General features: G+C 42.8%; 1 protein-coding gene across 1 annotated transcript in view; it reads right to left on the reverse strand.

The window, feature by feature from the left end:
• The window catches only part of Col4a3 (collagen type IV alpha 3 chain), a 123,769-nt gene that overhangs the window by 69,709 nt on the left and 39,018 nt on the right, over positions 1–15,042 (reverse strand). The window contains exons 2-4 of the mRNA XM_040753221.1: positions 3,663–3,719; positions 1,957–2,046; positions 265–309 (exon numbers count right to left, since the gene is read on the reverse strand). Of these exons, the coding sequence (XP_040609155.1) occupies positions 265–309; positions 1,957–2,046; positions 3,663–3,719 (192 nt within the window). The remainder of the gene's footprint in view (positions 1–264; positions 310–1,956; positions 2,047–3,662; positions 3,720–15,042) is intronic.

Below are 15,042 nucleotides of genomic sequence, written 5' to 3' on the forward strand. Positions count from 1 at the left end.
CATAATTACCCCTAACCTCAAACAGCAACAGCATCACCAACTCTCTAGAAAGTTCTCTTGAGCCCTTTCCTTATCAGTTCACATCTGTCCCTAAGGTGGTGACCTTTATTTTGGCCTCAGCCAGTGGCTTAGTTTTCCTGTTCTTACACTTCATCTGCTGAACCAGACACGATGTACTTATTCCTCTCTGACATTTGAATAACGTCTACCATTAGAAGGAGAGTGTTCAACCAACCATCACAAAGGATGGGCAGGACTACTAACCCTGATGCCTTTGGGACCAGTGAGTCCTGGAAGTCCTGGAGAGCCCTAGATCGAAGTGGAAAGAGGAAAAGTCAGTACGGTAAAAGCCATTTGGTGCTATGATAACCACACATCCACTGCCCCAGACTTGTCTCATGCTGAGCAGTTTTGGCCTTGTGATTATTTCACTGTTGATAGAGTTTAATCACTTGCTGCTTCCAACTAAGTACCAATCACAATGGACCAACAAACCAGCATTCAAACCCTTGCTACTCAAAGTAGGATCAGGAACCAATGACCAGGAACTTGGTCTCAAACAGCCCCACCCCTCTTCCTGGTCATATTGATTCAGAATCTACATCTCCACAGGATTCTGTCAGCTTTCTCCTGCCCTGGGAAGCCTGCAAGCCTGTAAAAGACCCACATTAGCCTGCTGAGGAGTGATAAGGAAGGACACCATGGTTATAGCAGCAAAGGAGACCAGCGGCCAGTGATTCTGTGCAGGAGAAACACTTCATAACACAATGTGCCCGACACGTAGGAGTAAATAATTAACAAAGTAGGGACTGCCTGTACCAAAGATAGTTTTGCCTCCAGCTCATAATGAATCCTGATTTGAGACCCTCTTCCACAGTGAATCTCCTTAAATGGAGAATATTTTAACTAAGCCACTTGCTGTGAAACCACCATTGTCCAAACGCTTTTTTTTAATCATTCCAGAGAGTTTCAGGTTTTTTTTTCCAGAAAGGGCTGTTACAGGGTCTTCTGACATTGGATCATCAAGGCCAAAGTCAGCCGTTCCCTTCTGAGGTGGAATTCCTGGGTGCAAGGCCGGGTTCAAGGCTGTTTCTTTCCCCTGTGGGAGCTGCTTTGTGTTAGACAGGGGGCAGAAAAGAAGACAGATTTGCAGGTTTTATTTCCCTGTTGTAAATCTTCATGTGCAGAAAATAACCCTGAGAAAGGAAGCTTATAAATCTGAAAAATATTTTGGCAAGATTTTAATGTTCTCTGGTTGTTTGCCTTCGGTCAAGTTCTCCTTTGGGGCTGTATGTACCTATAAGCCATGTTTGAAAATAAGATCTCATGACATGACAGGTGTTTTCTATTGTTCTCCATCTTATCAATTCAATTAGGCTGGCTGGCCAATGAGCTCCATGTATCCCCTGTCTCCTCCTCTCTGCTCTCAGGCCTGGGAATACAGATGCACATTGCTATGTCTGGCTTTTACAGAGGTGCTGGGGATCTGAACTCAGGTCCTCATGCTTGTATAGTCAGCACATTTTATCTTCTAAGCCATCTTCCCACCTTAATTCAAGATTAGCATCAGAAGAAGGAAAAGAGAAAGAGAACATTGACTTAGACAAGATAAGAATGGTAGAGTTCCTGGGCATGGGACTTGTTTTGTTAACTGTGTGTATGGCTTTGGCTTCTTAGTTGTAGTAAACAGACACTTGGTTCTACCTTTAGTGCTTGGCCTGTAGTTCCCAAACCCTTCATTCGTCCTTAGAGATAGGGGTACAAGGATTGCATCTAGTCGCCTAATGTTTGACTCCAGTTCTGAAAGCTCAGCTAAGATAGAAGACGAAGAATTTGTTTTTGATCCATGAGGTGCCTAAGATGGGGAATTCTCTTCAAGGCCCCAGTGGCCTATGTGGTAGGCACGAAGATGGGTTAGGTAGGCAGAGGATTCACCAAGTTTGCAGCGTGACATACCTTGGGTCCCTGTGGTCCAGGAAAGCCTTCAGGACCTGGAAATCCTTTCTGGCCAGGAAAACCAGGGGTTCCAGGATAGCCTTTCTCCCCCTGTTAAGACCAAAATGAAACCAGAAGCAAGCTGCAGTTAGCTAGCAACACGCTGTACTACACCACTCCTCTTTATAACAGTCATCCCTTGCAACAGGGAGTCAGTAGCTAGCACTAACTCCCAGGAATGCCACCATCTAGTTATACATGTCCATGGGTTTCAGAATGGCGCTCATGTCCTTGTAGAGACCAACTCTTCCCAGATGGCAGCCCTACTACTCAGGATAGACATTAGAGGGAAAGGGACCAAGAATTGCAAGGACAGTATGGTTAGGAAATTAAGGTTAGTGGAGTGTGTTGATTAAGGCGTGGAGACGGTGAGGTAGAAGGTCTTCGTAATGACAGAATGAGAACAGAATACCATGGAGGTACGGGCTTGTGAGTTGTTTGGTTGCCCAGGAATGCATCTCCCAATCAATGATTTCCATAGAAGCTGCAGGAGAGGGGTCCCAAGTGTGAACCAAATGATTTTGTAGGTGGAGCTAGATGATGATGTTGTGGGGAAGTGCCTGGCAGAGGTGAGCAAAATGCAGTTTGGCCAACAAAACCGTTCTATGACTGTGAATACCAGGGAACAGTCTTCAGCAGTCAGGGCCTCTAGTCAATTCGTTTTGTTACAATTGGCAAGCACAATAATTAAACAAAGCCACAGAAAAGATCGAAAGTCTGCAAGCACACCAATAAACAAAGAGGTGGATTTGCTAGACCCTTCTCATAGTTTAGTTACTTTCGCATGTTTTAGAATTGCACCATGCATACAGCTGCAATTCAATATATGCCTGAATGCACGTTCAAGAACAAAGAGAGTGCATTCCAGAGTAAATATGAACAGGCTACAATCTTGGCTTCCTGGGGAGGGGGAGGGACACTAGTACAAGCGAATTATAGATATAGTATCTATAAGTAAAATAATTATTATTAGTAGTATATATTTATATGTAAATTGTCTTATCTACAAAGCTTAAAATGTGATTCTTTGAAATATTTTGTAATAGTTACCCTTCAGTATTGTTGAACAATTAATTAATGTCTCCGAGGAAGGGGTTTGTAAACAAACAAAAATACTTTAGCTCTGCCCCTGTCTTAATTGTCATAAATTGCGAGTTAATGGAGCGGACTGATGAGATTTCACGGCGTTCTCTTTCTTTGAATTCTGCAATGGAGCTTTGAATTTTTTTTTCCTTGACTGAAGTGCTGCTGCCAGAGTCTGCCACTAGGGGGCGGTCTTGTCCAGTGCTGCGGCACAGCATCTGTGGGTTTCAATGTTTATATCGAAGCGAGAGAATCAAGTTGTTTTAATTTCTTCTCTCATGTTTAGCAACATCATAAATATAGTTTATGCTAGGGAGGCTTCTTAAAATGCTCTTTTTTACCCTGCCAACTTGCTACTTATTCAGCGGAGAAAGTTACAGTCTAACTGCCAGTATTTAGACAAGGTAAAGGGATTAGTCAAAGCTTCCTAGAAGGTTTTCAGCATTGTTTAAGGTTAATGTTTATATACAATTACTTTAAACGTGGATTTATGGAACTTGGTAATGTAGTTGTGATCTCCGCTACAGAACAGCGAAGCGTGACAGACTCTAGTGTGGAGAGGTAGCGTTAAGCTCTCTTCTTACCTTCTCCCCTTTGGTCCCCATGCAGAGGCACTGGCCCTTGCCTTTGCAGACGCAGCCCTGAAAAGAGCAAAAGAGGACAATTAATGGATAGCAAACCCATTGTATGTTCTTTGAACCTTGGACCCTTTAACTTGCGATGCACATAACATGGGCAATTCATCAATAAAAGTGAATAGAAAAAAATAACACCATAGAAGAAGTGTCAAATGACATAGAAGGGCCACCATTTTTAAATCACATTTAGAAAGTTAGGCGATTATTTGTGGAAAAGGAAAAGTCAGTTATCCCTCTCCTTTTTTTCCACAAAAATAAAACGTTGAACTGCATGAAACTACCATTGCTGTAGGTGTAAAGTAGCCTAACATTGGCATCTTCTTAGGTTTAGTAGAATGTGTGTGTGTGTGTGTGTATGTGGTGTGTGTTGGTGTGTGTATATGTTGTGTGTGTGGTGTGTGTTATGTGTGTATGGTATGTGGTGTGTGTGTATGGTGTGTGGTGTGTGTATTGTGTGTGTGTATGGTGTGTGTGTGTATGGTGTGTGTATTGTGTGGTGTGTGTGTATGGTGTGTGTATTGTGTGGTGTGTGTGGATGTAGTGTGTGTGGTGTGTGTGTGTGTGGCATATGTGTGTGTATGCGGTGTGTGTGTGGTGTGGTGTGTGTGTATGTGTGTGTGTGTGGCATATGTGTGTGTATGCGGTGTGTGTGTGGTGTGGTGTGTGTGTATGTGTGTGTGTGGCATATGTGTGTGTATGCGGTGTGTGTGTGGTGTGGTGTGTGTGTATGTGTGTGTGTGTGCGCATGCTTGGGTTTGATGCATATTTGTTTGTACCTGGCTGTCCTGTGTGCACTGTATCCCATATATCATGATTGAATACATAACACTCCCACAGGAGATTCCAAGCTTCACTTTCCCTGAGATAGCATTTAACTCTGGAATGAAAATGTTGATGTTCCTGTATGTCTTTAAAACATTCACTTGCTGTGCTGATACCAGAATGGCCTTTCTTATGTAAAGAATAAAAGCTATGTCACTGAGCTAACAATCTTCTATCTGTCTAGTCGCTTCGACGCCTTTACAAGCTTAGCCCTTAGAAATGATATACAAACCAACTCTAAAATATACTACACATTTACAGAAAAACAAGAAGAAACATAGTTATAAGTAGCAGATTTAATATGTGCTTTGACATAAATGATATATTCTATGGTCATATATGAATCTTTTCCTTTATTGTTTCCTTTAGTTAATACTAAATGCAAATTAGTTTGCTTCTATATGAAGATATGATTGATAATTGATGATACCAATTGCTAATTGATGACCTAACAAGTCTAGGAGGCTGGTAGGTAAATTACAAAGGAAACAGGGAGTTCTATTTGTGTAACTTAAAAAGGGAAAGTCTCAAAACATAATTAACTGAGTCTATTTCCTGAGGTGATGACAGGAGGCTTTTCCGCCATTCCCAGAGTTGAGTGGGTGATGATTTTCCCTCTTTCCCCCCTCACCCCATTCACAAACATTGTGATTTATATGAATGGCCAGTAGCTGACTGAGGCATTGATAGTCTCCCTGAGCTGTGGTTATTGATATTCTCATAAGACCCGGTCTTTATTGTTTTTCTCGCAGGTGTTTGGCATGAGGAAGACTTAATTATCTCAACGTTGCCTTTCTGGATTTTTAACTGTCTACATTCATATCAGACATATATTTAACTGCACTTTCATTAGCCTCAGCTTCCCTGAATGTCCATGCCATCTCATCTCTGCCCCATGACTAACTCAGTCACTCAATCAGAAACTTAGGGACAAGGTCCCAGGAATCTGTTTCATGGAGCTCTCTTGTTTTTGTTTTTAATTTTTTTTCTTTAAATTATAAACAAGCTTGCTTCATATGTCAATCCCAGCTCTCTCTCCCTTCCCTCCTCCCCTGCCCTCACTTGGCCCCCCCAACCCCCTTCCCAATCCCCACTGTGATCCCCAGGGAGGGTGAGGCCCTCCATGGGGGATCTCTAGAGTATGTCATTTCATCCAGGGTAGGGCCTAGGCCCTCCCCCAAGAGTCCAGGCTGAGCATCCCTCCATGTGGAGTGGGCACTCAAAGTCCATTTATATGCCAGGGATAAATACTACCCAAGGCTCCATAGATTACCTAGGCCTCCTCACTGACACCCACATTCCGGGGGGGTCTGGATCAGTCCCATGCTGTCCTCCCAGCCATCAGTCTGGAGTCCAAGAGCTCCCTCTTGTTCAGGTCAACTGTTTCTGTGGGTTAAATCAGCCCAGTCTTGACCCCTTTGCTCATCAGTCTTCCCTTTCTGTCACTGGATTCCAGGAGTTCAGTTCAGTGTTTGTCTGTGGGTGTCTGCCTCTGCTTCCATCAGTCACTGGATGAAGGTTCTGTTTCCTAGACTCTCTGGCAGCGGGATTGTAGGCTGGCACTCCCCTGATTCATGTCTAAAATCCATATATGAGTGAGCACATACCAAGTTTCTCTTTTTTGTGACTGGGTTACCTCACTCAGGATGGTTTCTTCTAGTGCCATCCATTTGCCAGCAAATTTCAAGATTCCATTGTGTTTTTCTGCTTAGTACTGCTTAGTCTTCCATAGATCACCAGAAACTCTGCCTCTCACAAGTCACAGACACCTGCATCTTGAGCATCTGGTCCAGGGAAGGGAGGGGCATGCTGGCCATTCTCTAGACTAGAGAATATTAAATGGGCCACAAGGCAGGCTTAATTCAATTTACTTTGTTTGTTTTATCTGTCTGTCTACCTAAATCTCTCTCTCTCTCTCTCTCTCTCTCTCTCTCTCTCTCTCTCTCTCTCTCTCTCTCTCTCTATCATTAATTTTTGAATGACAGTTGTTTCCAGCCTCCACTACTGGAAACCTTTTAACTAGAGCTTGAGTGAGTCTATCCTTGCTGATCTCCTCTAGACCACATTTTCCCTCTATCCTACTCTTGTGGAACTTTTGTAATTACATGGTTAATGTACATTTTCCTAATGGCTGCATGTCCTAGGAGAGGAGGGACCTTCCACTCTTGTTCATATCAATGTCCTACTTGTGCTGTATATCCAGAACAAACTCTGTACTCATTGAATGGAAGCTTATGGTTCACCCTGAACTTGGAATTTTAGCGCATGGGTGTGGTGATATACTATTTATGATTTATTAAAGCTCGTCTGAGGATTCAGAAAGCAAAGTCAGCCACAAGCCATAGAAACCAGGTACACACCTTTAATCCCAGCAGCCAGAAGCTAGGAGGTGATGGTACATACCTTTCATCCTAGGACTCAGGATTAAGAGGTAGACGGATCTCTGTGAGCCCAAGGCTACCCAGATCTACACAAGAGTGTATCAGTCTAAAAGAGAATTATAGCTCACACCTTTAATCCCAGCACTAGAAGGGTATAAAAGACAGGAGCAAGGAGTCAGTAGGAGGCATTCATTCTCCAGCCACGCTGAGGAGAGGCAACAGTCTGAAGCTTGGTGAGAGCTCATTGAGACAGGATCAGTCCTTTCAGTCTGAGGAAGAGGTAAGAAGCTAGTGGCTGGATGCTTTGCTTGAACCCCAATATCTGTCTCTGGGCCTTTTACTTTTCGTGGTACACATGGGAGTTACATGGCTGTTGTCAGGCAATTATGATTGAGGTGAAAAAAAAGAGCTAAATCAGAGCCTTTGGCTAGTTTAACATGTTAAAACTGACACAAACTGAATGATTTGTTAGTTACTTGGACTGAAAAATTTTTAGAAAAACATTAAGCCCTCCTGAGAGTTGAAAAGCAGTAAATAAACAGTTATATAATATCTCATTTAAGCTCAGCAGCTGTGATATAATCCCCCACTCCGTTTCTCTCTGTATCTGTATTTTCTCCTTATGTCTCTGTTATTTTCTCCCTCTTTCTCAAAAGAAGATTTCACACAGGCTGACATGTCACCTCCGTATGAGCACATATTTTTATCTAATTACAGTATTAAAATTAAGAAACCCAAATGGATGCCATTTTAGCATACTTGTTTATTAGAGGACCATAGTTTTATTTAAGGTCGTTAAAGCTGTTTAATGTCAAGCAAAGCTTTGATTTTATAGTAGAAATTTCATCACTTAGAAAAAGACATTTCTGTGTATTTGTGTGTGTGTGTGTGTGTGTGTGTGTGTGTGTGTGTACCTTCAGAGGCCAGAAAAATACACATCATTCTCAAAAGCTAGAGTTAGGTGGTTATGAGGCCCCGGCATAAAGTGCTGTGAGAGCTGAATTTGGGTCTCCTGGGAGAACAGCAAGTGCTCTGAACCACTGAGTCATGCTTCCAGCCCAAGATTTCATCTCAATTGTTGTGTTTTCTCTAACTTTAAAATCAACTTTTTCAGCCACATCTTTTGGAAAAGCAATCTTCAACAAACAACAGAAATTGTTATATAAATAATATTAATTATAATTATCACTGGTTTTTTTTTTTTGGTTTTTCGAGACAGGTATTGCTGCAGTGTAGTGGATGGTACTGGAGTCTTGAGTATTCTAGATGGAGTTTCTGTCACTGAGCCACTACTCCAGCCCTTCAATTTTATTCTTACTAAATATTTCAATCCTTCTTTCACAGAAATACATTTTTACCCACTCACACTTCATCAAGTTGTTCCTCAACATTTAATTAACTTACTCCAATACAATCCTAAGTGCTACAGGCATAAATTAGGGTAGGAATAACAAACTCTCGGCAATCTTAAAATGGCTATGCTGGGGCAAGCACGGGGTGAAGGTACAGACAGGCTGATCTTTCTGGGAGCCAACTCAATGGACTCTTCACACGTCTGCCCTCTTCTTGTGTGCTTGCAGCTGTGGCGTGGATTTGGCCCTCATAGCTAGGCCCACAGCTGTCCCTTTCTGCCTGGGTTAGCAGAATCAGTCAAACAGTCAGGGTGTGGCCTGCCCGTACATCTGCACAATTGTGCTGGCTGATGCTTTAGCATACATTACGTAACAACTTGCCTACGAGTAGATCTCACCTGACTGGTTGAACTCAACATTGCAGTAATGGCAACTCTCTGGCAGCCATTCACAGGATCATGTGATGGTGTAGAGAGCCTGGCATGGGACCTCATGAAATAAGGCCCCTAGAGACGATCTTGCATGCAAAATATAAATTCTTTTCACTTTGGCCTTCTCCCTGAAACACAATGTAAACTTTGCAAATACATTTTAATCAGTTAATCATTAGATCACTCGACTAAATGGTGCAGAGGCCATGGCTAAACATTTTGCATTCATTTAGATGGACCCTTTTTTTTTTTGAAACACCACAACCATGTTGATGGATCCAACGCATTAATTACTATTCAGATGTTAACTCCCATAAAAATCAGTATAGCCAGTGGCTATCAATCAGCCAACTCTACCGATGGGTCTTTCTCATGCAACGTTTTTATGATTTTTCCTTTTTCAACAACAAAGAAATTCTCAGGGTCCCCATGCCGAAGTTCAAGGAAGCAAAGAGAAGAAAGTTCTTAATAATACTGCCTTTTCTCCCCCTTGGAACTAGAACGCTGTCCAAGGTTAATGCTTTAGCACATTTGAATATTAAATAATTTGCCTGGGGGGAATCACTTTCTTAATGAGTGCATTCATATTTTTATGGCCTCAGACTGTAAGATAAACATTCACTGTAGAGAATCTAAAAGTTTAGAACTTCAGTGATCACATGCTCAGTACACATGGCCTACTCTATGTCCTGTGGGTCATCTGTGCAGGTTCTAACTAGAGTTTGGGGTCAGTTGCCAAAGGCTTCCCAATTGTCTCACTTGCAGAGGAAGGCATTAAGATTTGTCTTGGTGCATGTAGCAATGACTGAATTAGTAAGAGAACAAGGAAAGGTGTCTGGGAGGGTTCGGAGAGAGGAAAGTGAAAGAGAGATGATGCCAATATGTTATAATCTCAAGAAGGACAAGAAAAAAGATCCATCTTGGAGTGGTTTGCAGAGCAATAGGGTTTGGTCAAAGGCTGCTTGCAGATGGCCGTACTCAATAAGGACTCAGGCACTGGGGATTTCCCCTCTCTGTTCCACACAAGACTGTTTGCCAAAGGACAGCCATGTGACTGTCTGACCTTATCTTCAGTCAGTATAAACTAGCCATGCTCCCCTCAGGCATTTCCTCTCGAGTTTATCCAATGCCAGAGAACTGACCGGGGCTTCCAGAATAAGGATGGGCCTAAAAATCCTTTGTTAACTCCACAACTGAATCATGGTGTCTGTTGCCAGTATCTTTAGAGGATACCAAATATGTTAGTTGAGTAGTTGAATATTATTTGTACATGGGCACAGATCCTGTAGCATTTTATTTATTTACTACAATGCATGTTAGAAATCTCAGTGGTATTTGATGCTCATATCCATAGGTGCCAAACTGCATGGATGATAGACAAGTGACAATGACTTCTCAGGCAGCCTGCATAGTCTTTGTCTCAACTCCCGTAGCATGCGAGCATCACTCATAAACTCAGCAAGCGCATGCTGCTGCGGAGCTGGTTTAGTGGCTGGAGTGCACGCTGCTCTTCCAGAGCACTGGAATTTGGTCCGTGCTGGGCAGCTCACAACCACTTGTAACTCTAGTTTCAGGAGATCCAACAGCCTCTTCTGACCTCTGCAGGCACCCACATGTGGTATTCATCCACACAATCACACACACAAAGAAAAAAATAGTAAATTAACGAGAGAGCTAACGAGGTGCATGCATTCTTACTGTTTATTGAAAGGTCCAAGAAATGTCTACACACACTTTTGTATTTTCCATTAATAGAAAATAATTTTCAGATTCTCCTCCTCCTCCTCTCTGAATACAGAACACACCATTTCTGCTGGCTCATGATATGGAGGTGACCTCCTGTCCCCTCTGGCTCTCTCCACATCCAGCTACCGAGGGTCTGGGGGAGGGGAAGTTGGCATCTTGAGCTGGTTCACACTCTACTGAGCAGGGCTGTTGATCTTGCATTAAAATGATTGACCCTGCCAGTCTCTGTGCCCAGCCAATGGCCCGAGGCAATGGTTTTTGTATGTGAAAAGAAGAGCTGACCAAGTTCAAGCCAAGCGGTGCCAGACAGGCCCCGCCAGCTGTTCTCTGCTGCGGGGCCTCCACCCGGTGACCCAGAGCCTTGGCAGCTTGCCCTCCAGCGAAGGAGGGCACGGAGAGTGACTGCCTGCCCCACCCACGGCCATCTCCACTGAAGCTGCCAGTCTTCCCATCTTTCAGCTTCTGCCCAGGGAGATAGCACTAGTCTAGACAAGGAACCCAGCCACCCGCTTTAGATTTTCTGAGGGACAGCAAACATGCAGATGAGTGACGCTGACTCTAAAGAAGGTGGCAATCTGAGTTCTCCAGCATGCTTGGGAATAAACACTTTTGGTAAAAACACGTTCTTCTGCCTTAGGGATTGCAAAGAGTGAGATATATGTCTGTTACTATCAACTCCAGCTTCCTTTTACCTTAAAAACATTTAAAACTTTTTAAGTTTTAAAAATTGCTAGTTAGCGTATGCATTACTGTGGAGTTTTCAAACAGAAGTTGCTTTCTTTGGCTCGGCGTCCCTTCTTCCCTGTCCCCTGTCACCTAGTCCTCTTCTACCTGCCTGCACCCATAGCCTCCTCTCTGCCTTCTCATGTGTCCCGTGGGTGTCCTCGTTTCCTTAAGATCTCGCCTTCTCTTCTCCTGAGCTCCTTTCTCGTTTTATAGCCTATATCCACACTCACCCTCACTCATATACATGTGAATGTTATAAACTCGGGAGAGAAAACATTAGAGTTTTTTCTTTCTGAACTTGTTACTTTGGCTAACATGATGCTTTCCAGATCCCTCTATTTTCCTGATTTCAGTTTTCCTCATATATATGTATGTGTATATATATATATATATATATATATATATATATATATATATATATATATAATTCCTCTGTGTATATGCACCACAGTTTCAGTACCCACCTATCTTTTCCATTTCCTTAGTATTGTGAACAATGCAGCTGCAGATGTGGGTCTACAAGTCCGTGTGTGGTAGGACATGGAGTCTTAGGAATTTATGCCCAGAAGTGTCACAGCTGGGTCTTACGGTAGTTCCAGCTTTAATTTGTGAGAAATGTCTCTACTGATTTCCGTAACGGCTGAACTAGTTTAGATTCTTATGAGCAGTGAGTAAGGGTTCTCTTCCCTCACATCTGCACCAGCAGTTGCCACGGCCTTTCTCTGTCTTAGCCACTCTTAATTGGGCTTCTGGAGCATTGTGAAGATGCTGGGCATGGTTCCCTCCTCACTTCCCTCAGCCTGGAGAAAGACTCGCTGACTGCACAGGTGAGGCTGCCAGGCACTGGATGGGCCCTGGCTGCCTCTTTCTGTTTCCCTAGCTCGTCTTGTCAAACACTGTTGGCTTTGTCATCTATCGTTCTAGAATTTTCTCTTAAGGAGTGAAAGCAAGCTAATTTAACAGTGTTTTTGGATACAATAACTCTTAACACAAAACTTCTCTCAAGTAGAATAAAAATAAAAAAATCAAAAACAATAATCTTGACAAGAAACTTCACCAAGCAGTAGAAAAACCAAACTCCATGCTGGAAAGTTGGTGCCTGGGATTCTGGTTCCTTAAGTCATTCAGAAAGGACTTTAATTCGATTTGATCTTTTTCTCTTCCCCCCCCTTCCCCAGAGACACGGTTTCTCTGTATAACAACTCTGGCTGTCCTGGAACTGGCTTTGTAGATCAGTCCGGCCTCAAACTCACAGAGATCTGTCTGCTTCTGCCTCCCAAGTGCTGCGATTAAAGGCGTGAGCCACCACCGCCCAACTGCTATTTAATTTTTTAAATATTTTAAAGTATTTGTTTCTTATGTACAAAAGCTGCCTCCTTGCAGGGCCTTGGTGGCACACAACTTTAATCCTAGCACTCGGGAGGCAGAGGCAGGCAGATCTCTGTGAGTTGGAGGCCAGCCTGGTCTTCAGAGCGAGTTCCAGGACAACCGCCAAAGCAATACAGAGAAACCCTGTCTCAAAAACAAACAAAAAAGCTGCCTCCTTCTTTGCACTGGTCAGCTGCTGGGGAAATGGTGGCATTCTGCTTGTTGACCTGAGGGTCCTGAGATGGTTTGGGTACTGTAAATATATCCAGCCCACAGTCTGCAGGCTTTGTGTGATCCAGTGCAAAATCATAAATGCAAATAATATATTATGAGATTTTCTTGCAGCTTTGTTTGCTGACTTGGATTTGCAATTCTCCATTGTGACTTTTATAGGTGAAAACATCATGCTACAATGTCAAAAGGTTGACCACACCATCAATCTTACTCAGTGGTGAATCCTGTGCGTTATAATACTGACTGGCCAGACAAGATGAGCCCACTGGTATCACAGAAACCAGTCTGGTTAGAGGGTAACCAACTGCTTTCTGGTTGGATTTTATGCCCAGTCTGCATGAAAGAATTCCTGTCTGGAACTGTAAACCTAGCCCAAAGCCTGTGACTAGGGAGGTGACAGATCCTGGTAGGGCAACTACTATTGTTTTGTTAAATGGACATGACAAATTGCCTTATGAACACCCACCTTTATGTTTATAGAATAGTTTTGCTATCAGCTTTGGTCAGAGTGATCAGCCATGACTGTAGAGGTTTATAACTGCTCAAATACAGAGAATATGTAACTGTTAAATGTTTCACCATAAGCAGGGCATCTATAGTACTCCCTCCATGGCTCAGGGAATATTATGGAGAAAAGGACACAAGGAACAGAATAGTTAGATGAAGTAGGGTGGAATGCTGACTCCTGGGAATGTCATGGCTCCTTCATTCTTGAACTCAAAGGGGCTGTAGTCACTGGCACAAGATCTACACAGGGGGCTGTCAGCACCCGTCAGGGAAGGGAGACAGGCTCATCAGTTCTCGATCCCTCAGAAGATTTATACACAGGTAAGTGCTAATGGGGTGGGGGGAGGAAGAGAGTAAGAGGGAGGCAGAGAGGGAGGGAGGGAGGGAGAGAGAGAGAGAGAGAGAGAGAGAGAGAGAGAGAGAGAGAGAGAGAGAGAGAGAGAGAGAGAGAGAGAGAGAGAGAGAGAGAGAGAGAGAGAGAGAGAGAGAATAGCTGCTGTGGAGTTGAAGTTGTTTCCTCTCTGGAGAGGAACTCAGGAAGAGGCAGCCAGGAGAAGGAGTGGACTTTTATTCTCAGCCTTTCATGTTAAGGGAGTTTTGTTATTATGTTTTTACTCTACGCATGTTTACTTTGCTAGTAACGATAAAAGTAGAAAGTTCATCTAGGATAGTTGTTTTGAAAATCAGAATTAACATCTGAAAAGAAAAACTAGGACAACAAAAACATTCATCTCAAATACATAAATTGTCTTCTATTTTACATTCAAATGCTTGTAATTTATTAATTACTTTCTCAAACTACTAAGCATGCTAAGTTCACCTTAGATAGTATTTTTCTCCATTTGGAAAACTACTAACTTAGCTTTGATTTCCTTACAGGAAAAACATACAGTCAGAGTAAACAGAGGAAAGTTTTTAAATGCCAAATGATTAAGGCATTTGGTGAAGAAACTTTAAGGTTGGAAAATTTCTGCAGACATACCAAAGCCAAGGGTCCCTAAGCTCCTGCTAGTAGGTAATGGTAGCTTTGAGTTATAGGACGCTAAGATTGCCTCAGCTTCTCCCATGTCATTCTCATTCCAGGACTGGCCCAGATTGCCTTTGGAACCTGGATCTTTTCATTTGTCCCTGGCAAATGAGTACACTGAAGCTTGTAGAGATTTTGGAGAGCCATCTACACATTGACTTTTCTGCCTAGAGGTTGGCCTGTGTGGAAATCGAGGGTATAGGTATCCTTATTTATTTATTTATTTATTTGTGACTGAACTGGGCTCCACCAAAGCTGTTAGCTATACCACAGGACATAGGAGATGCTACCTAAGTGGTGGTGTGGGGCTAGGCATAAGCCAAGGAATCGTGACTATAACTCTTCATAAAGCATAAGAAAACCTTGAAGTAGCTTTCTAAAAAATTCTATTTGTGTGCATGTGTGTGCATTGTGTGTGTGTGTGTGTGTACACCATTTCAATGCCATTAAAATAAAGCTTCTGTATCCCAGGCTGGCCTTAAACTTGTTTGTCTGCTGAGTAGTACATCTCCTAAGACCTGCAATTGCATGCATGAACCACCACCCTAAGTTTATATGATGCTGGGAATGGACCCCAGGACTGCATGCATGTTAGACAAGTTAGATCCCTACTACCTGAACTTTGCCTCTTATGATATGAGATAAAAATTATACAAGATGATTCCTTATAAGTAACATGCTGGTGTGGCAGGATTGGTTCACCTCACGCTGGCTCAGAAATTTCTCTCCTTC

The sequence above is a fragment of the Mesocricetus auratus genome, unplaced genomic scaffold (genome assembly GCF_017639785.1).
Source record: "Mesocricetus auratus isolate SY011 unplaced genomic scaffold, BCM_Maur_2.0 Super-Scaffold_100010, whole genome shotgun sequence".
NCBI classification, from domain to species: Eukaryota; Metazoa; Chordata; class Mammalia; order Rodentia; family Cricetidae; genus Mesocricetus; species Mesocricetus auratus.